Source organism: Gobio gobio (assembly GCF_949357685.1).
Source record: "Gobio gobio genome assembly, chromosome: 8".
NCBI lineage: Eukaryota > Metazoa > Chordata > Actinopteri > Cypriniformes > Gobionidae > Gobio > Gobio gobio.
In genome coordinates, this window is record NC_137114.1 from 49,732,813 (window position 1) to 49,754,558 (window position 21,746).

A 21,746-nucleotide genomic window follows, 5' to 3' on the forward strand; every position below is an offset into this window, starting at 1 on the left:
TATAGTTTGTTTGTCGCCATGTCGTCGAGACGCTGTTATTTTCATCCCGGAGTCAAGTCACCTTTGTTTGGCTTTCCCAGGGACGCTGTACTTAGAGATCATTGAGCGCATGCATCCCCGTTATGGTGAGAGGCGCGACCTTTCCGGTAACGTGCGCTCTGCGTGCGCTATACTGCTGTCAAATCACAACATGGGAACCGCTGGCACAATCAGAACTCGTTACGTATTTCTGAAGGAGGGACTTCATAGAACAGGGAAATCTTTCAAGCCGTTTTGAGGACAGTGAAAACAGCGGTATACAGATAAGTAAATTGTGTGAAAAATACTGTGTTTTTTTACACGCGAAACATGAACACATGTTATATTGCACACTGTAAACACAATCAAAGCTTCAAAAAAACACGAAAAACGGGACCTTTAAAGTTAGTAAGTCCCTGCTAACGTTCAAACCAAAATAACTAACTGTTCTCATGTAACTGTAACATTAGGTCAAAAACACGAGGTCTACATTTCAGTGCCTCTCCATATTAAACTGCTTAAATGTAAATTAATTTAATCTTACCCTGCGGTACATGAACTGTGTTGATCCTGGATGTTGTCATCTGCGATCGTGACAAGCGTAACATGAGGCTTCTCCCGTTTGCATTGAGATCTGTAAACCATCGCTTCCAAATTAATCTCACCATTTTTTTTTTATTCCCGTTTTATTTATATTTAAGTCCCACTTGAATGCTACTCGACGAGAGGTGGTCCTTCTCTGTCACAGAGATGTCACATGTTATTGTGATTTATCGTTTAATTTGTTTTTGTATACATTTTTTATATTTCTGTGAGTTTAGATATGTTTAAGGTCTACATTATCTGTCTTACTAAGGAGGACTCCTATTTTGATGGGTATTACAGTTTACGGCTAGTGAAAGGAAGAGCTCGCACGCAGTTTATCGGAGTTGTTTTGCATACAAAGTTTACCAGTTATTAACTGCACCCCCGAAAAGGCATTAGCTCTGTTTGTTTAATGTAGGTTGTTTGGGTGTTTTTGTGTAATGTGCTGTTATAGTAATGCCACGAAGAGAGAGAGCGTTTGTGAATGATACGTTAATGCGCACTTCTTATGCTTTAAAGCATAAGAAGTGCGCATTAACTTCAGTTGTTTGTTCAGCTCTTACGATGATTTGAAAAAAATATGTAATAAACCATCAGTAAAGTTTGGCCATCATTCGGACGGGGTATACACTATTCTGTGTCCGAAAAAATCTTGGGATAAGGTTTTCACACGGACAGCTATAATTGTAAGACAGTTAGCAACTCTGTTTGTTTGTCCGAGTTAACCGTAACAAAGGGGGGCGGGGCTTACCGATAGGTCAAATTGCATCTAATTGTTTTGGTGTCAATAATTATTTGTATCTTTTCTGGATAATTACTTTGCTAAATCTGCTTGAATAAGATTTCCCATGTCCATATAACTTATTCACTAATGTTTGCCATATTGTTTCCAGATTGTACAAGAGTCATTTGCTGTAAATAATAGCTGTAAAATGTTCAAATAGCTGGTTGTTTTATTGATTTGCAGATGGTTTAAAATGTCATTAAAACTGCTGCAGTAAGTGTGCACAAATATAAACTGTTTGTAGTGTTGAGAGGGGTTTTTTTTTTGTAACAGTTCCAGCAAACGCTTATTTATGTTTATTGAATTGGTAAACTTCTGAAAAAATAACACATAAAATAATTATATGGGTGAAACAATAAATTGTTTATATTCCTTTACTTTTTTGTTCATTATCTTCATTTTGTTCTGCAAGACAGAGGTATGCATTTTTAGTTCGTTATGTGAGTGACGTCATTTGTAATGGTCCGGTCGCGCGCAAGCTCAGTCAGAACAACCCGCGACTGGAGAGAGTCAGTCAGGTAACGTTGTCTCTGCTTTATGGAGTGAAACTATGCAGTATTAAGTGGCTTTTTCGAGTTGATATGTATTATATAAGTGCCATAAAACAGGGACACGTTTATTTATGTGCTTTTTTTCTAAGAGTTCGATGTATTTGTGGAGTTTTATTTCGCCCGCGCGCCGAATTAGAGCCCGGGATTTTCCCTCTTAATACATTTCTCCACATATAATGGCTTGAGTGTGTGGAAATGTCGTTTAGTGTTGTAAATGTGTGAAGCTTTCATTTAGATTTTAAAATGTATGTTTAGCCTTATATGTGACCTGTGAATTAGATGAAGTACAGTTACTGTTAGAGGGCGACGGGACTTAACGTGTATTTTCTCATCATCCTTCAGCTGTGTGTGTGTGTGTGTGTGTGTGTGTTAGCATATGTGGTTTATGAGACCAATTTTCTATGTCACTGATTCTTGAGATAAGGGACAAAACATGTCCCACATACACACAAGCCACATCTAAGGGAAATTTGTATACTCAGGACATTTATTGCTTATTCTTTTAAATAATTTCTTTAGTATTATTTTAAAAGCACAGGCTATACTTGGAAACACATGTAATTTAACCTGTCCTCAACATGAGTTCACAATGTAAAACTGCCAGACAGTGTTTAAAAATGCAACAAATTAAAAAATACACAGTTAAGGCCTGTTCACACCGGGACGATTTTCGCGCGCGTTTATCGCCGACGTTTAACGCCTCGTGACTAAACAATGGGCGCCAATGTGAGTGTTCACACCGACGCGTAAAACGCCAGGCGCATAGGCGTAATTTACGGGTGGGACATGTCCCCACCACTTTTTGCCAGGCTCGATATTGTCCCCACCACTTTTTAAAAGTAGTTGAAAAATAGATTGCGGAAGGTGTGTATTAAAGCAAAAGCACAATCTACAAATCGTAATACATTAATTTAACACATTTTTCCGCTGGTCAGAAGCTTTTTTTTCCATTACAGATTTTTGCAAAACTTTTGCCATATTTCCTAGTAGTCGATAAAAAAAAATAATGCGAAATGACAGCGTTTCCATTAACTGATGTTATGCGACTAAAAAAAATGTTTTTCCTCACGTGATAAGTCATTCCAAAAATTATGCCACGTATGTTTTTAGGTTTATGTATATCCCAGCCACCGCACGGGATACATTTTTTTTTTATGAGTTTAATAAAGAACTCGTCTTCTTTCCAAACATACCGCGCCATCTGTAAAGAATGATCGACTGTTACATAGCCTACGCCAGGTTATTGTGACGCATTGCTGCCAGCTTGCCACATACAGAGACGAGCGAAATGTTTGAAATTGCATGGTGGTAACTCAAAGTTTTACCACTTCGTTACGGGTAACAGGTGCCATGGACCGCTCATGTTAGCATCAGTGGCATAACCGGTGCACAAATATCATAACTCTATAATAGGCCTACAGTAATATATTGTATGCTATGTAATAGCTACATATATTCTAGAAATGTATTAAAAAGAAAGACGCTTTCAGCCTTACTCAAAGCCGCGGAAACAGGCCAGTGGGTTCGTTACGCACGTCAATCCCGTTCTTATTTTGCTTCTTATGTATTAAATATACAGGCCATTAATTTATGAAACCTTGATCAAAATTAAAATACAATTTATAGAAAACGAAATTCACTTTAAAGAAATGATTTCTGCAAAACAACACTCAATAGAAATTATGTCTGACCCCACTCCATGCCGACGAAAGCACCCGCGAATTCTTTAATATTTTTCATTGTTGCAGTTTTTTTTACCACTTTGTTATTTTGGCTCGGAATTTCGTTTGCTGGAAATATGAACTGAATTTAGAAATTACATTTGGAATTAACTTTTTGTTTAATAAACAAAATAAATTTTTTAAGCGTTTGGAGTGGAGTAGGCTACATGCAAAACGTAGCCTTTAGATTCATAGTTATGTTTAAATATTAGCCTATTATATTATTGTTTTAATTTTTATATGTTGATGAAAAGTGAATTGTATTTTAATTTTGATCAAGGTTTCATAAACAAATTGCCTGTAGCCTATATTTAATACATCGGAAGCAAAATAAGAACGCCGGGAATGCATTGATGCATTGTTTCCGCGGCCTTTGAGTAAGGCTGAAAGCGTCTTTCTTTTTAATACATTTCTAGAATGTCTTAATTACAGTAGGCCTTATAGATAGTTATGATATTTGTGGCTGCACCGGGGTCCGTCATTACAAGGTTAAAGTTACGCCACATGAGCGGTCCATGGCCACCTGCTCTGTTAAGAACTATAGGCTACATCAATAAATTAGGCTACAACAATTTCGTGCTATGGGCACTGCCACCGATACAGGCAGCGGATGAGATATTTTACGCTGAGCTTGCTTCTGCATGCTTTTCAAACAAGTGTGACAAAGGCATGGGCTAAATCAATTCTCTAATGGATACAGACATATATATAGGCCTACACACATCACTCTACAACACATGTCCTTATTAGGAGAAAAATATGTCGTTTTAACAACATACAATCTCGTTATTACGAGAAAATTATGTTGTTTTTATGACATAAGATCTCGTTATTACTACATAATTGAGTGGAAAAATAATATGGATGTGGCAGAAATGCGTCTCCGTATTAAATAAACACATAGCAAAACGAGTTGTGCGGTGTCCCGGTGTCCCCACCACTTTTCAAAGCAAAGTTACGCCACTGGCCAGGCGTAAAAGCGTCATTTAAAAAAAAACGGCTCGGGTTCGTTTTTTTATTTTGACGCGGCGCGTTAAAAACTGGCCGTCCAATGAGATCAGCGCTTTTGTTCACGTGCCTGGAGCTGCTGAAGTGACAGTAAAACACGACTTGGTGGCGCTCAAGCACATAATCGGTCTTGCCGAGCACACATTGATACGACGAAGAAGTAGTAAGTAGACAAAGAAGAAGATGGGCTGCTAATGCTGCTTGCCAGTTAGCAAAAAGTGTGTGAATGGTTTTGCCATAGCCATAATATATCTGTGGTTTTGGCAAGCACGTAAATACTGTCTCTCCTTTTCTTCTGTGTGACAAGCGAGTGTCAGAAGCGTAAGTGCCGCAGCACCACCTTGTGTACCGGGAGCGCATCTACTGAATGTGCACGTTCACTCGGCGCATCGCCAATGAAAATCGCTTGGGTGTGAACACTCAAGACGCGCCGAAAAACGTCATGAAAAACGCTGGCGATAAGCGCGTGCGATATTCGTCCCGGTGTGTACAGGCCTTTAGGCTACATTAAAAGGCAGAAATCTTTAAGATATAAAACAATACAACAAGTAAATATTGATTCATATTTTCCATTTAAAAAAGGGCTATAAAAGTTGTTCTCACTTTGCGTCAAATCCGCGGTTGTATACCACAAACACAGCATTTATTCATTATTTTTTTATTTCAAATCCAAAAGTTGTTACTGAACATGGCTTGTCAAAATTGCAATTCTCTTTGTTTACACTTTCATAGGTATCACGTTTTAACGTAGTACATTTAAACAACGTTTTATTCAATTCATTACTTTATATTTATATAGGCTACTTTAGATTTAGCTCACACAAGTGGCAAAACATTTAAATATAACTTATAGCCTATAAACATTTTAAATTAGAAACTTACAATAGGCTATACAAAAACAGCAGACTCTCATCTTTTCTTTCGTTTTTAAACCCTTTTAAAAGCAGGTCTAAAGACCTTTGTTTTTCCACCTCCAGGAACGTACGTGCTCTCCATTTATTTCAATTTTTTAACCTAAATGCCAGGTAATGTGTCGTTTCCTTGCTTTAACTGAAAAAAAAGCCATGTGTTGACTTTGAAACAGAGTATATTTTAAATGATATGCATCTGTGGTAAAATTACTAGATTTTCGCGTCAGTACATGTTTATTTTAAAGCAAACAATGTGCGGTCACTTTAATTCCACAGTGCAGCACAGCAAAAAATACACTCGGTATGGAAACGATCGCCGGACTGCTGCAGACGCACCGCACCTGGAACGGACTGACGGACAGCATTCGCGTGCAGTGTGAAAGCTGTAATCCGTTAACATGGGTACGGAAAAAAATACGCACCGCATACGCACTGCAAACGGAGTATAGAGACAGAGCGTATTTAGGCCACGCCCACACCGGGGGGGAAAACAATCCAACGCTCTCCATTGACTTTGCATTGCGTGAGGCTGCCTCATTGTCATTTCGGACTTATAACAAAAAACAGAACAATGTCTCAAAGCTGATATGTGACAAAGTGTACAGCAAACAAGCTAAAAAACACAGAAATAAGTTTTTATAAGCTGTCAACCCAAAAAAACGAGCGTTTAAGAAGATAAAAGTGGATACAGGCAATACGAAGTGAAGCTTCAGCAGGAAGAATGGGTACATTTTGGGATCCTGACACTCAGTATGCCTCAATATGTCTATGTATGCAGTAAAATGTTGTCACTGTTAAGTCAAATATCCAAATGTCAGTTTTATATATTATATTTACTGTCGCTGATTACCTCTCTAGTCGCCGTAGTTCTCAGTGTAATATGACCCGTCGCGCGCTGTCTCAATGGCCTGAATCCACTTTTTTGTCCTTAAACGCTCGTTTTTTGGGTCAACAGCTAATAAAAACGTCTCGGTTTTTGCTTCTGGGTTTTGTTTAGCTTGTTTGCAGTTCACTTTGTCACATATCAGCTTTTATACATTGTTCAGTTTTTTGTAATAAGTCCGAAATGACAAGGAGGCAGCCTCCCGCAATTCAAAGTCAATGGAGACAGTTTGATTGTTTTCCCCCCCGGTGGGCGTGGTCTTCAGATTATGACGCGTGTCGCTCTGTCTCTATGTGTGAAACGGGCGTGAGGAGCACTTACTATTGCCTGCTCATTGTGGATCTCACAGTAGGACACACAAGCCGCGTTTCCACCGAAATTACCCAGAATTATTTTTCCCAGGAACTTTTTCTCCCCCAGACCTGCTACAATCTGCGTTTCCACTGCGGTCTAAAGTACCGGGAAGATTAGGCAAATTAGTCCGGTGACGTGGGAATGCGCGCGACTGCTCCTCCCAATCACCGACGGACAGTAATCGCTTTTGCGCGATACTGTCTGCAACAATAACAAGTGGAGGAGATGCAAGCAGCGCTGCTTTTGCTGATTATGTATACACATTACCAACACTGCTTATTTAAACGTGCACTTTCACCTGGTTTGACCATTTTAATGCAAAATGGGATGATGGGCAATCCAGAATCTGAATGTGTTGTAAAAGCGCAATTCCAAAACAAAAGATTTTCTATAAAAGGATAATGAGGTTTCAGTCATGAAAAGGTATACCTTTTCATTGCGGGTCGCCGTTTCCAGTTCCCGCTGGATGTCCTCCTCCGCATATATGCTCAATAAAGCCTGAACCTCGTCGTCGGTCCATCGTCGTATTTTTTGTTGAACTCCATTGTTGCAAAGAAAATATTTACTGAACGCAGAACCCACCTCGCAAAATACTTGTATGTTCAGCATCAGTATGTTCAGCGCCCAAGTCCCACCCCCGAAAGTTCCCGAACTTTGAAAAAGTCCCACCTCGCAAGCAGGGCCGTTTGGAGGGGGAAATATTTACCCGGAACTTCATTTAGACCCTGGTTCCTGCGGTCGAAACACACCGAGTTCCCCCCCAAAGTTCCTAGTTCCGGGGGAAAGTTCCTGCGGTGGAAACGCGGCTATAGTCCTGGAAGTTAGAGATTTGTTTTATATTTTAAACAAACAATATTGAAGTTTCTACGGTCACAGTTTTAACATGTCAGCTCCGTCGTCGCAGTGTAATAGTTTCTGTAAATAGTTGTGGGATAAATCTTGCCACTTTGATGTGTTAATTAAGGCAGCTACAACTGAGGAAAAAAACTAAATTGCTCCACTCTACAACACGTGATTAAAGTGGAAAAACATTACATTTGGTCAACTCTGTCAGGTTTTATGTCTAATAGTTGACAAATGCTCTCAAAATGTCTGTATAATGTGATTTAATACGTTTCTTCTTTTTTTGAATATGGGGAATTCTTCTAATGCTGTTTCATGATTCTATTAACATAAGCCGCGTTTCCACCGAAATTACCCGGAACTATTTGTACCAGGAACTTTTTTCCCAGGAACTTTTTCTCCCCCAGACCTGCTACAATCTGCGTTTCCACTGCGGTCTAAAGTACCGGGGAGATTAGGCAAATTAGTCCGGTGACGTGGGAATGCACGCGACTGCTTCTCCCAGTTACCGACGGACAGTAATCGCTTTTGCGCGATACTGTCTGCAACAATAACAAGTGTAGGAGATGCAAGCAGCGCTGCTTTTGCTGATTATGTACACACATTACCAACACTGCTTATTTAAACGTGCACTTTCACCTGGTTTGACCATTTTAATGCAAAATGGGATGATGGGCAATCCAGAATCTGAATGTGTTGTAAAAGCGCAATTCCAAAACAAAAGATTTTCTATAAAAGGATAATGAGGTTTCAGTCATGACAGATGTGTGAAAAGTTAATTGAATGAAAACAATAGACTGAATTAAGCAGTTGAAAGATTAGGTACTAGACTGCAAGTATTTTATTTTTTATCACAATAACATCTCTTAACATTCACAAAAAAAAAAAAAAAAATCACATGACTAGTATTACAATATGCTTCATTAAATGCATAATTTTAGAGACTTCTTCCTCAAATTTGAAATGAAGCAGGACCACACTTATGGCTTCACTTAAGTTGTGGTTATAAGTTATTATACTACATTCACATAGTTATACATTTAAAAATATAATATTTGGGTTTTCTAGATATGTTTATGTGCATATTCAGAAAGACTTGCGAGCAGCAGCCCTTTTATTTGCTTCCTACACTATATGAATACAATTAGAATGTGGTTATATAGTTAGAATGTGGAAATTAAAGACACAGTGACATTTTACACATTTTACTTTATTTTAGACAGATTAGTTCTTAAAAAATTAAAATAAAAGTGTGCAAAGACAAATAAATTACTAGAAAAATAAAATGAAAATATAAAATGTGAAAACAACAATATAAAAAAAAGTGTATTTTTCAGTAACCTGTCCAAGAGCTGTGCCAACACGTACAATATATAAAGTACAAATGTGATAGTGCAAATGCTTCAGTCAAGCGGCTGGTCACTGTGGCTACTTCTTGAACGACTGGACAAACTGTCCAAGAACAGACAGAAACCCGGTCTGAAATTCCCTCTGCTTTCTTCCGCTTCTGACTGGTGGAATGCCAACTCTTGCCTCCTCATCTCTCCTCGGCCTGGCTCTCCAGTAACAGCTGCATATATTGGTCAGTTCTTGTCCATGCTGCAGGGTTAGCATCCTCCATGTCCCTCAGTGCATCAAGAAAGTCACAGTTCCTTTTCTCTAAGTAGAAAAATTGCACAGAAACACATGGAAATTAATACACAAGGCAACCATGAAACAATAGAAACCATCAATTAATTATTTAAAGTGTTTTCACTACAAATAATGAACAATTGTTTGCCCAGCTTGAACAATGCCCAGTGTGCAATTTTTATCATGGGCAATTTAAGTTTACAATTAAAAACAACAAAACCATTAAGGATTACACATCAGTTTTTAAATATATACACATTTTTGTCAGCTTTATAACGTACTGGTGACCGCGGGGGAAAACACGCTGGTCTCCGTTGCCTGCGATTCATCAGGGCCACTCGTTACGTCTGGAAAAGCACGTTGAAAAAAGTTACTGCAACGTGTTTAAACACTGCAACGAGTTTAATAGATAATACCAAGATGATATATTTACCTTCAACCCACTCGGATTCCTGGATGGTTTCCAACAACGCACTAGCCGAGTCTTTCGTTACCGCTGCGCCAGAAAAAGACGGTCTGTCCCAACAACGCGTCCAGGCGGTCATACCACTTGTTGATACGCCGGTCGGAACCGCTCCGGTTGTTATGATCCTTTAATTTCTTGTAATCTTGTCTTAATTTCTTCAACTTCTCTCTGCACTGTTTTCCAGTGTGACTGGAACCGAGTCGATATCTTCAGTTATACCTTTTCATTGCGGGTCGCCGTTTCCAGTTCCCGCTGGATGTCCTCCTCCGCATATATGCTCAAAGCCTGAACCTCGTCGTCTGTCCATCGGTCAAATTTTTTGTTGAACTCCATTGTTGCAAAAAAAATATTTACTGAACGCAAAACCCACGGAACCCACCTCGCAAAAGACTTGTAAATATGGCGGTGGAAAAAAAAAATAGCTGCGAGAGCTCAACCAATCAGCATGTTCAGCGCCCAAGTCCCACCGCCGAAAGTTCGCGAACTTTTGAAAAGTCCCACCTCGCAAGCAGGGCCGTTTGGAGGGGGAAATATTTACCCGGAACTTCATTTAGACCCTGGTTCCTGCGGTCGAAACACACCGAGTTCCCCCCCAAAGTTCCTGGTTCCGGGGTAAAGTTCCTGCGGTGGAAACGCGGCTATATACTGTATATTTGGACTCAGCTCAACCTTTGTCAACTCCATCAGAATTTTAAACCTTCAGGAAGATTTTAAAAGAAATGTCCTATTCTTTTTTTCAATTTCTTGTGTAAAACGGAAAATGTATTTTATGATTTAGATCCTTTGCTGAACACCAGTATTACATAACTGAAGATTTTACATTGTTTTTGGATAGATTAAATTAAATTAGCATGCTTTTGACACAAGGTTATTATAGTTTTCAATTTTGCTACAAATTTCAGTTTAGGTTTAGTTCGTTTTATAAATTGTTTTGCTAGTTTGTTTAGTTTTTAGTTTGTAAACACATTTCTATTTAGTTTTTATATATTTCGTTTTAGTTTTAGTAATTATAGTTTAGCAGAGTTACCAGAACGAAGTGTAGAGACCAAATCAAGATTTTTAATTTCAGCAAAGTTTAATGTTTGCACAGATTAGAGTTTACTCTTATGCAGACATCTTAATAATAAAAATTAAATAATGGAATAGATTGTTTTATTTAATGCCATGTCAGCATCTAAGGCTATATTCATGGCAAAATTCAATAACAAAAATATAATTACATAATTACAATAAAATTAAGGAAACAAACACAAGAAGTCATATTATGCAAGATTTTTTACATCAATTTATGATTTAAAAAATCCAAAACCTTTTCACGCATAATCTTACTAAATAAGTCCTTAAGTTAAATAACTTGACAAAAAAATATTCTTGTTTCAACCCAGGACAGTCCAACAAAATATGTTTAACAGAGAGGGGAATCTTATAAAACATGCATAAAGTTGGGTCTTCACCTTTAAGAATCAAACTATGACCTATACGACAAACAATGGTCTGAGATTGAAAGAACCAAACAAATGCAATGTAAAAATATAAAAGTAAAAATGATAAATTCCAGACAGACTCATTCATATTAAAGATGAAATATTGTTAAACAATTAACTTTATAAGCTTATTTTAATTTCTTCAGTAGTACAATGTAGGCTAGCAGTGTGACCACAGCTAAAGTCATCTGACTACAGCCAACACAAACTGTTGTGAAGACAGTGTGATTAAATAATGAAGTGTATATTCTCTCTCTCTCTCTCTCTCTCTCTCTCTCTCTCTCTCTCTCTCTCTCTCTCTCTCTCTCTCTCTCTCTCTCTCTCTCTCTCTCTCTCTCTCTCTCTCTCTCTCTCTCTCTCTCTCTCTCTCTCTCTCTCTCTCTGTGTGTGTGTCCTGGTATTCCTTACTTTGTGGGTAAATGTATTCACACGGATAATATTATTAGTAGTAAATGATTTGTAAAAACAATGATAACACCTTTGAGCCTGTCAATATTATGCAAACATGATCCCAAACACACAGTAGTAACGTTACTAGTAGTTGCTGTTGCACCTGAGTCTCTCGTCGCGTATGAAATGGCGTTCTAAAAGCAGTGAGTTAAGTTAAAAGCAGTGAGTTAAGTTAAAAGAAGTTCAACGTGCGTCTAGTTACCTTGTGTCATTTCCCATTTCACTGCCACGAACGCATTCTGTGTGAGCAGCTGTTTAGGACTAGCGATGTGTGTTCACTGCACGTGTCGCGTCACAGGTTAATCTCAGATCTCCCCTCACTTCACGCGCAGTAGCGCCATATACAGACACTCCCTCAACCGCCACAGGTCAGATTCTCCGCCACAGAGAGCTTATTAATTACCAAAACTAATATTTATTTTTGCTAATTACTATTTTATTTCAGTTCGTTTTTCAGTAAGAGTTGTTAGTTTCGTTTTGTTTTAGTTTTTCCTTTATTATGATTTTTAAATTTTATTTCAGTTTACGGAAAAAAAAAAATTGACCAATAGTTTTAGTCTTAGTTTCAATTTTCGTTTACGAAAATAACCTTGGTCTGATGGAGTTGACACAAATTAGGTTATGGACTTAATAAATAATCTTTTTTTTTTTTTTTTTTAAATATATAGAAAAAAAAACTGTACCCCTACATGGTTCATTATCTCTATTGTCTACAAAAATACACATTTTTAATAGTGCTGGGAATCGATTAAAAAAATTAACAAATTATTCAAATTTTTTTCTGTAATTAATCGCGATTAATCGCAAGTTTGTAATATTTTTGTTTTTAATTTTTTTATATTGTAATAATTTCTGTTACTCTCAAAATTAATAAAGAAACAATTTAAAGACAGCATATTTTAAATGTGTTTTATTGTCATGTTTTTATGAATGAAGGCCAGTATCACTGATACTAATGTCTCTATGAAACATTAATGACGTTACATTACAGTATAACTGAAAGCTACCAATTTCAACATTTATTAGGCTTTTTAAAAAAAAAACTACTTTCTTTATATAAACCCATTATAATATATATTATATTTCAGGGCTCCAGACTAACTTTTTTCACCAGGAGCACAGTGGCCCCCAAATGAAATTTTTAGGGGCACAACCAGAAAATTTAGGCTGGTGTATCGTTGGTGTTGGTGTATCGTTGGTGGGAATCTTAAGGCACTTAAAGATCCGATCCGATTCCCAAAACTATTCTTTTTTGGTAGCTAATTATCCTGCTGTGCAAATACATGAACTTCACATTTTAACCAAAATTGGAGTTACTATGCGTTTTGTTTATAGTTAGAATATCTGTTTGACAGTATTGCCATATAAAAAATTATGATGATTTCTTTCAGTACTTTTATTTCATTAACAAAGTTCTATTTTTCAGTTTCTTTAGAACATTTTAACAAAAAAAAAAAAGTATTTTAACCCTCTGGGGTTCTTCATTTATGGGTCACACTCAGGACCTCTGGGTCAAAAATGACCCGGAGGGCGTGATTAAGATAAAAAAGATTTGAGTAAAATTAATGAAATATATTTTTGTTCAATAATATTTTTTCTTTTCTTTTTTGGTGTTTTGAGATAATTGTTTTATAATTTATATTTATGGAATAATTATGACCCATTTTTTCCCATTGAATATAATAAAACATGTATGTGTATATATATATATATATATATATATATATATATATATATATATATATATATATATATATATATATATATATATATATATATATATATATATATATATATATATATATATATATATATATATATTAGGGCTGTCAAAAGATTAATCGCATCCAAAATAAAAGTTTGTGTTTACATATTATATGTGTGTGTACTCTGTTAATTATTATTTATATATAAATACACACACATTCATGTATATATTTAAAGGGTCACTTCAGTGGTTTAGCATTAGGCTTGTTATCAGTAGAAACCCGGTAGTATATTCAAATGATGGTACTTTCCCCCCTCATATCCCCCTGAGACGAGAGAATTATGCATTTTATTTCTGGAAAAATTCCTCCGATGACGCAAATATTGTCATTTTGCGTCATCTGAGGATTTTTTGGCCAGAGGCTAAAGACTACAGCCACTAGATGGAGCTGTTCCGCATGTTATTAACCCGCCCATAGGGGAGAGATCTCACGCACAGAATGTAAGACACAGACGGACATTCATAATAACGGAGTGCGGTGCAGAGTAAAGTGAGTGTTTAAACTTTTCAATGAATTCCTGTGATAGTTTAGCTTCCATATGCGATCTGAAAACGTGCCAGACTGGCGCTTAACGTTACCCCAGCTCTGCTCAGCAGCTCAGCTCAAATGAAATCTGACACTGCTGAGGAAATCTGATACTGCTGTCTGTGCCGTGACTTTCGTTCGGCTCACTCACACTGTATTGAAAACACGTGTTCAGTTTTTAATTGTAGTGTTTATTCTCTAACTGAACGAAATGATTGTATTACTATGAAGATCAAAACCATGGTGTACGGAGTGGCCTCGTAGGGCAGCAAAGCAAGTGCATTCTGGGAGTTGTTGTCTTTCATCCACATGAGATAAAAATAAATTTTCTGTCTTTTCTCCGTCTAGAAGGCACCAAATTCAAAAATAATTTCACATTTCTACTACATAAATGACCCAGTTTAAATACAAAGCTTAATGCTAAATCACTAAAGTGACCCTTTAAGAAATATTTGCATGTATATACTGTATATACATTTATATAATCTATAATATATATAAATATAAATGTTTTGTATATAAAAATAATATTTTTTTCTTAAATATATACATGCTTGTGTGTGTTTTTATATATAAATAATAATTAACTGAATACACACACATATATTATGTAAACACAAACTTTTATTTTGGATGTGATTAATCGCGATTAATCTTTTGACAGCCCCCCCCCAAAAAAAAAAAAAAAAAAAAAAAAAAATATATATATATATATATATATATATATATATATATATATATATATATATATATATATATATATATATATATAATTTTTTTTTTTTTTTTTTTTTTTTTTTTTTTTAATAAAGCTGTATTTCATTTTAGAGTCAAGCCTAGGCCTCATGAAAGCATTTTTTTAAATGAGATCGGTGCCATCTGGTGAACACATTGAGCATTTTTATCACGCAATAGCACATTTTTACCACTATAGTGGATATTTTTAATCGTAGCTTCATCGGAATGGTCCGAAACTTGTTGACTTTATTTGTACTTGGTATATGAACACCCAAAAAAATTGGGGGCAGGATTTGAAAAGTAAGTGGTCGTAAAAAAAAAAATAGTCAAACAGAAGAAAAACGTCAGGGGACAAATTTAATACGAACTTAAATATTCAACATCTAGGCCTACCATAGTTTATCTTTGCCGTTTCAGAGAGTGAGTTGCTATGGCTACTTACTTACCCTGAAAGTTAGGTAACTAACTGTTTTTGGAAACAAAAGTTGAGGTTATCCACTTACTTGCGCTTAAACATACCCAGTTATTTCACATAACCTGCTTTCTGAAATACCCCCTGATCTATTGTTTTCTGTTAATAAATCAGGGATATTACATTTATACTCTAACTGATTCTAACTACTTAATATGTTTATTTCAGACTTGATGGAAGTGAAAGAGCAAAAACAAGAACTGGAGTAAGATTTCAAACGTAATGATCCTCTAGTTTACTTCAGCCGATTGACACCAATAAAATGTGCTTAATGTGCCAATTTACAGAAGATCTCCGACATCAACATAATGAATGAGGTGAAAACTGAGAACTTTTGACTTTTCAGCAGCTCAGTTAAACATTATGGCCTGTACTTTTTAAATGCAGATTGAATCAAAACAGTGATCACAGTTCACACCTGCAGTGAAGCCCCTCCCACAACAATTCACCAATAAATCCTACAAGAGAAGGACAAACTCCAGGTGTAGCAGCTGAAATCTGTGTGACTGTTAAAGATGGAGTTTATTAAAGAGGAGATTGAAGACATGAGTGATCCAGAACCATCCAGAATTAAACATGAAGATACTGAGGAACAAACAGGTTGGTGTCCATTTTTGATTCTTCATTGTTGACTGCTTTGGTAGATGTGAATTAATAAGCAGTATATGGATGATTATTGATGCTATTAGTATACTTCTTTTAAACTAATAATAAGAACATATACTTTCTATGCCCTTTTTAGAAATAAACTTAAAACTGCACTTAAGTGAGCTTCACTTATACTGTCAGAAAGGTCTAAGTATATTTGTCCTATTCTTGCAGTCAATATTTTGATCTATTGATACTTAAAATTACAATGAAGTATTCTAAGTTTACTTGCCTTGAAGTTGTTTAATCTTTTTAGTAGATTATGGCGCTTTTCCACTGCATGGCATGACTCGGTACGGCTTGCTTAAACAGTACCACCTCGGTTGGGGTTCCAAGCGTGCCGTACCGATACTAAAATGTGACGTGTAAACACTTAAGGTCATTGATTGGTCAGAGACAATCAACACTACTAGCGTCATTGGATTTGCTTGGAAATGCAAGATTAGCTTAATCTCGTGTTGCTGCCGAGCAAGCCTGTCGTCGTCTGCACTTTGTTGTAGGATTTCCCGTACTCATTTGGTATATTTTACAATTATTTTGTTTTGCTGCCATCAGCCTCCTTTGAAACAAACTTTTTCGTTGTGCGGTGAAAAGCATCCACATGCCGAGAATCTAAGAACACCATTCCTTCGATATGCACCATTGCTCCTGTTTCGCGCAATTGTTTTTGTGTCACGTTTATGATAATGTCGCGGCAGTAGAGACGGCAAAACTACAACGTAATCCCACCCACTTGAAGCGGTACTACTGCAGTGGAAAAGCAAGCCGAGCCAAGTCGCACCACGCAGTGGAAAAGCGTCATTATAAACGTATAAACATTGTTTGAAAATATTGATTTTTAAAGGAAACGGATATGTTCCTGCATCTGAGTATCTGATTTTGTGTAGGCTTTTTTACTGGTAGTTTACCTTGGGATTTACTTTTTCCCTGCCACAGACTGAAATTTTCCAGCTATTATACGGTAGGGGGCCCCATTACTTTTTTTTTTTTTAGTACAGAATCTCTAGATCAAATCACAGGAAAAGAAGCAGAAACAAGTGATAGAAGATTGCTTATGCAAATGTAAAACATGATCATCAAACATGAATATAAATCAAAACTGCCAAATGTTACCAAATGAAATGTTGAACCCAGGAAGGGTGTGAAGGACTGTAAAGTTTTGGGAGTTTTGATGCACTCGATCTACCCCATCTTTATTTTGATCATCGTTCTCAATTCTGATCCAGATGTAGTCATTGACAAAAATGCAAATTTTACCCACATTCAATTGTTGATAAAAAATGATGCATGAAGCTAGCATAAAATGGAAAGACTTAAAGTACAGTAAAGTTATATTTCAAGTATAAAAAATGTATATATGAATTGGAACATACTTAAATACTTTAAGTGCAAAAACAATATATAAATAATAAACTGTAAATATGATGTTAAGTTCAAGGAAACTTACAAGTATTCTGGCAGTATAAAACTCCTCAACTTTACTGAGAGTACACTTCAAAGTGTATACATAAACTAAAAATGTACTACAAGAATTAAAATAGTAAACTACTAGTATACTTATATGTTCACTTGTAGTATAGTTGCAGTTAAAATGAGAAATATAGTTGTAAACTACTGTTACACTTATAGTACACTAAATATGTACTTTTAGTCCCATTTAGTTCCAAGTAGTATTGAAATAGCACACAAGTTTACTACTAGTACATTGATATTAGAATACTTACTACATAAAGTATACTTTAAAATATACTTGAACTTGACTTAAGTATACTTCCTAAAATTAACTTGAAGTATACTTTTTCGTAAGGGAAACACATTTTTGATGAATCATCATAATTATTACTTACAAATAGTGCTGGGCGGTGTACCGGTTCATACCAGAGCATATGAGCGGAGTGGAGCAGTGAGAATCTCCGCTCATCGCTCACGGAACTGTTCACCCCTCCGCTCCCCCGCTCAAAGCTACATCAGGCCGCTCCGCTCATTATCGCTCAGCGTTCAACGCAGTTTGCTTTGGGCTCCACTCAAATCGCCCCCCGCTCGCTCCAAAAAAGGAAAAAAAATCTACATGTATATCACTTTTAGCTTAGACCACAGCCTTACCTCCTAAAGAACTGAGCAACAACAACATTTTTCAAATAAAAATATTTTATTTCAAATGACAAATTAGGCTAGTCACAAAAAGTCCTGTAAAATTAAACGAATAAATGGGCCTAATAATATAAATAAAAATGATATAAACAAAAATATACTTAAGTTTTAAAAGTAAATTAACTATTAGGCCAGAATTTTGATTAGTGAACTTCTGCGCAACGCCCATGATTAAAATTTAAATTGGCTTATATCCATCCATTGTACACACAAACTGCTGTAAAATTAAATGGGCCTAATAATATAAATAAAATCTAGGCTATATAAACAAAAATATACAAAATCCACAAACGTTTTAAAAGTAAATTAACTATTAGGCCAACATTCTTGTAATTGATTTTACATTCTTGCAACTGATTAATTTAATTTAAATTGGCTTATATCAATTGTACAAAAAGAATGCTGTAAAATTAAACGAATTAATGGGCCTAAATATATAAATAAAAATATACAGGCTATAGGCCTAGATCAAAGTTTTAAAATTAACTATTAGTCCAAAATTCTTAACTAAACTTTTGCGCAGAGTGCAAAAAAAAAAAAAAATGCTTTCCATGATTGCATAACGAATTAACTATTAATTACCACCCGTCAGCATGTTTTAATAATTTGTTTCCTCATTTTAATTAGATCGTGGCCACATTGTAATAATCGGTTCCCTATAGTTTTAATAAAATTGGAGAATGAATTAGTTCAACGTGGCCACGATTTACTTAACCAGGGAGAACGAATTAAGAAGTTGTGGGAACGAATTTAATTCGTGGCTACGATTTAGAAATGAGAAAACGAACTCTTAATTCATGGGAACGAAATATTAATTTGTGGCCAATGGCCATGGTATATTTTTGTCTGCATGTAATAAGAGCAGGGCTCCGTATACACGATAGACCTACCGTGCCTTACCTATTTATCTATTAATTTATTATCGAATGATATCTCACCTTTTGCTGCACTGCCATGTTTGCGTAGCACATCCTCATGCTTTCTGGCAATGTGTCGATTTAGATTCCAATATCTTAGCTAACTCTCACAATCTCTTCACACTCCCTTTCAATTTCTTCTCCCTGCTCGTTCTTAACTCTTTACATTTATGTATAAGGCTCGCAACTATATTAAAACAATATTTAAATTCCATAACCTATTGCTCCACTATTGCTTAGCTATTTCACAGATTCTAGATCTAGCAAATCGCCAAAGGGCATTCTGGGTTGAGCGAGTTGAGCGGAATCTTCAGAAAGGCGCTCACCGCTCTGGAGGAAATATTACCCCTACGCTCCAACGTCAATAACGTCCACTAGGGTTTTGGACACCACTACAGATTCCTGTCGCTTCAATAATGTCCTATTTAAGGTTATAGGGGCCGATTTTGGATTCAGCCCTTGATTACAGCAGAGAATTCAAACGACACCCGGCGCGCGAGAGCGGTTTCTGCGCGGAGCTGAGATTAAAGTTCTCCACATGGATCATATTATAGCACATAGACCGGAGCGAGCACGTTTAAGTTTTTTATGAACATATTTCATATACTCTAGTGCCCTAAACATAAACCGGCAAGCGTGTATGTGCACATATTTCATCACGTCTTCTTCAAATTAAATGTAACGTTATGCAAAGGACACTGAACGGTCATGCATAGGGGAAAAAAATACCGTCATATACCGCAAAACTGATATAATTTTGAAAAATACCGTGATATACATTTTTGGTCATACCACCCAGCACTACTTACAAGTTTACTACTAGTGCATTGATATTAGAATACTTACTAAATAAGGTATACTTTAAAATATACTTGAACTTGACTGAAGTATACTTCCTAAAATGATGTTGAAGTATACTTTTTCGTAAGGGAAACACATTTTTCAGCACATGAAAGATCTGATACCTGATCTCTGTTGCTTTCTGCTATTAAATCAGGGTTCACTTGAACTGATTCTAACTTGATGTGTATTTTAGACCAGGTGGAAGTGAAACGGGAAAGACAAGAACTGAATGAAGAGGAGGAGGGACATCATAACTTTAAAACTCAAAGAACAAAAGCCAAAAAGCTGCACACCTGCATTCAGTGTGGAAAGAGTTTCACACGTAAAGGAGACCTTAACAAACACATGAGAATTCACACTGGAGAGAAACCGTATACATGCACTCAGTGTGGAAAGAGTTTCACACTTAAAGGAGACCTTAATGTACACATGAGAATTCACACTGGAGAGAAACCGTATGCATGCACTCAGTGTGGAAAGAGTTTCATAAAAAAAGGACACCTTAACAAACACATGAGAATTCACACTGGAGAGAAACCGTATACATGCACTCAATGTGGAAAGAGTTTCATACAAAAAGAAAACTTTAACACACACATAAGAATTCACACTGGAGAAAAAGCATTCAACTGTGATCAGTGTGGTAAAGAGTTTATTTCATCATCAAATCTAAAAAAACACCTGACAGTTCATTCAGATGAGAAGCCTCATGTGTGTTCTCACTGTGGAAAGAGTTTTTCAAGGCTGAACAATTTTAAACTGCACCAGAAAAAACACGATGGAGTGAGAGATCATGTGTGCTATGACTGTGGGAAGAGCTTTACTATATCTGGCCATCTGAAAGAGCACCAAAGAATTCATACTGGAGAAAAACCTTACAAGTGCTCATATTGTGACAAGAGTTTCACTCAGTCCGGACACCTGAAATCACACGAGCGAGTTCATACTGGAGAGAAGCCGTACCACTGCACTCAGTGTGAGAAGAGTTTCACCCAAAAAATAAGCCTTCTGATTCACATGAAGAAATGTCGTTAGAAGTGGTCACAATGAGGAACATTTCATTTTAATGTCAAATACATTCAAATAAATGGTGTGAGATTAACTAAATATGGAGTTGCAATTGACCGATATGCCCTCCCCTCCAATGCAGATGAGCCAATGGCAGTTGAGTATAAGAACGGTTTCACTCAAAGTGTGGGATTTACCAACTTGTACTTATACGTAGAAATGTGTGTAAATAGAAGCACACCTCTGAGCATGCTTACATAAAGAATCTAATGGTAGAATAGCAACACTACACATACAAAATAATTTAAAGAGTACCTATTATGCCCCTTTTTCAAGATGTTATACAAGTCTCAGGTGTCCCCAGAGTGTGTCTGTGAAGTTTCAGATCAAAATTCTTGACAGATCATTTAATATAACATTTTGAAACTGCCAATTTTTGGGTTTGAGAAAAATTTGCTGTTTTCTGTCTCTCCTTCAAATGACCTGCTGATCCTGGCCCTAGAGTGCGGAGCCTTCACGGTGAAAACCAGTGAACACACAAATGAAAACTGAAACATGATACATCTGTTTGTTTTGATGAGCATCTCTATTGCAGACACGCTCATGTGACATTGCAGTTCTTCATCATCATGAAATATTATCATCTGTATGCGTTTTAAAGCCTTGTTACTCTCAACTTGAGCACACACACCCGACGCATGCGCACAGAGAGCTGGATGTCGGCACGTCCGTGAGTAGGCTAAACTAGACTAGTTATTAAACTGTCAAATGCACACAAGGTTAGGCCTATGTCAGAAAAACACAAAGTTCACATGAAAACAGTTGGTTATGTCTGTACACTTACCAGGGCCGTACAGAGAGTTCTTCAGGGGCTCAAATGTAAAAAAGGGGCAATATATATATATATATATATATATATCCTTATGCTCATCAAGCCTGCATTTATTTAATCAAAAATACAGAAAAAAACAGTAGCCTAATATTG

General features: G+C 36.4%; 1 protein-coding gene across 1 annotated transcript; it reads left to right on the plus strand.

Moving 5' to 3' along the window:
- Nucleotides 1-15,362: 15,362 nt before the first annotated feature.
- On the plus strand, nucleotides 15,363-21,018 carry LOC307130539 (uncharacterized protein). The gene is made up of 3 exons (XM_079823572.1): nucleotides 15,363-15,413; nucleotides 15,582-15,794; nucleotides 19,947-21,018. The coding sequence occupies exons 2-3, from the start codon at nucleotides 15,710-15,712 to the stop codon at nucleotides 20,786-20,788; spliced, it is 927 nt and encodes a 308-aa protein (XP_079679698.1). The 5' UTR covers nucleotides 15,363-15,413; nucleotides 15,582-15,709; the 3' UTR covers nucleotides 20,789-21,018.
- The last annotated feature ends 728 nt before the right edge of the window (nucleotides 21,019-21,746 follow it).

What these genes read in the sequence shown, in the direction of transcription:
- LOC307130539 (XM_079823572.1), top strand. Translation starts at nt 15,710, where the DNA reads ATGGAGTTTATTAAAGAGGAGATTGAAGACATGAGTGATCCAGAACCA. An exon ending in AGATACTGAGGAACAAACAG is followed by an intron (nt 15,795 to 19,946) that starts GTTGGTGTCCAT and finishes TGTGTATTTTAG; the next exon opens with ACCAGGTGGAAGTGAAACGG.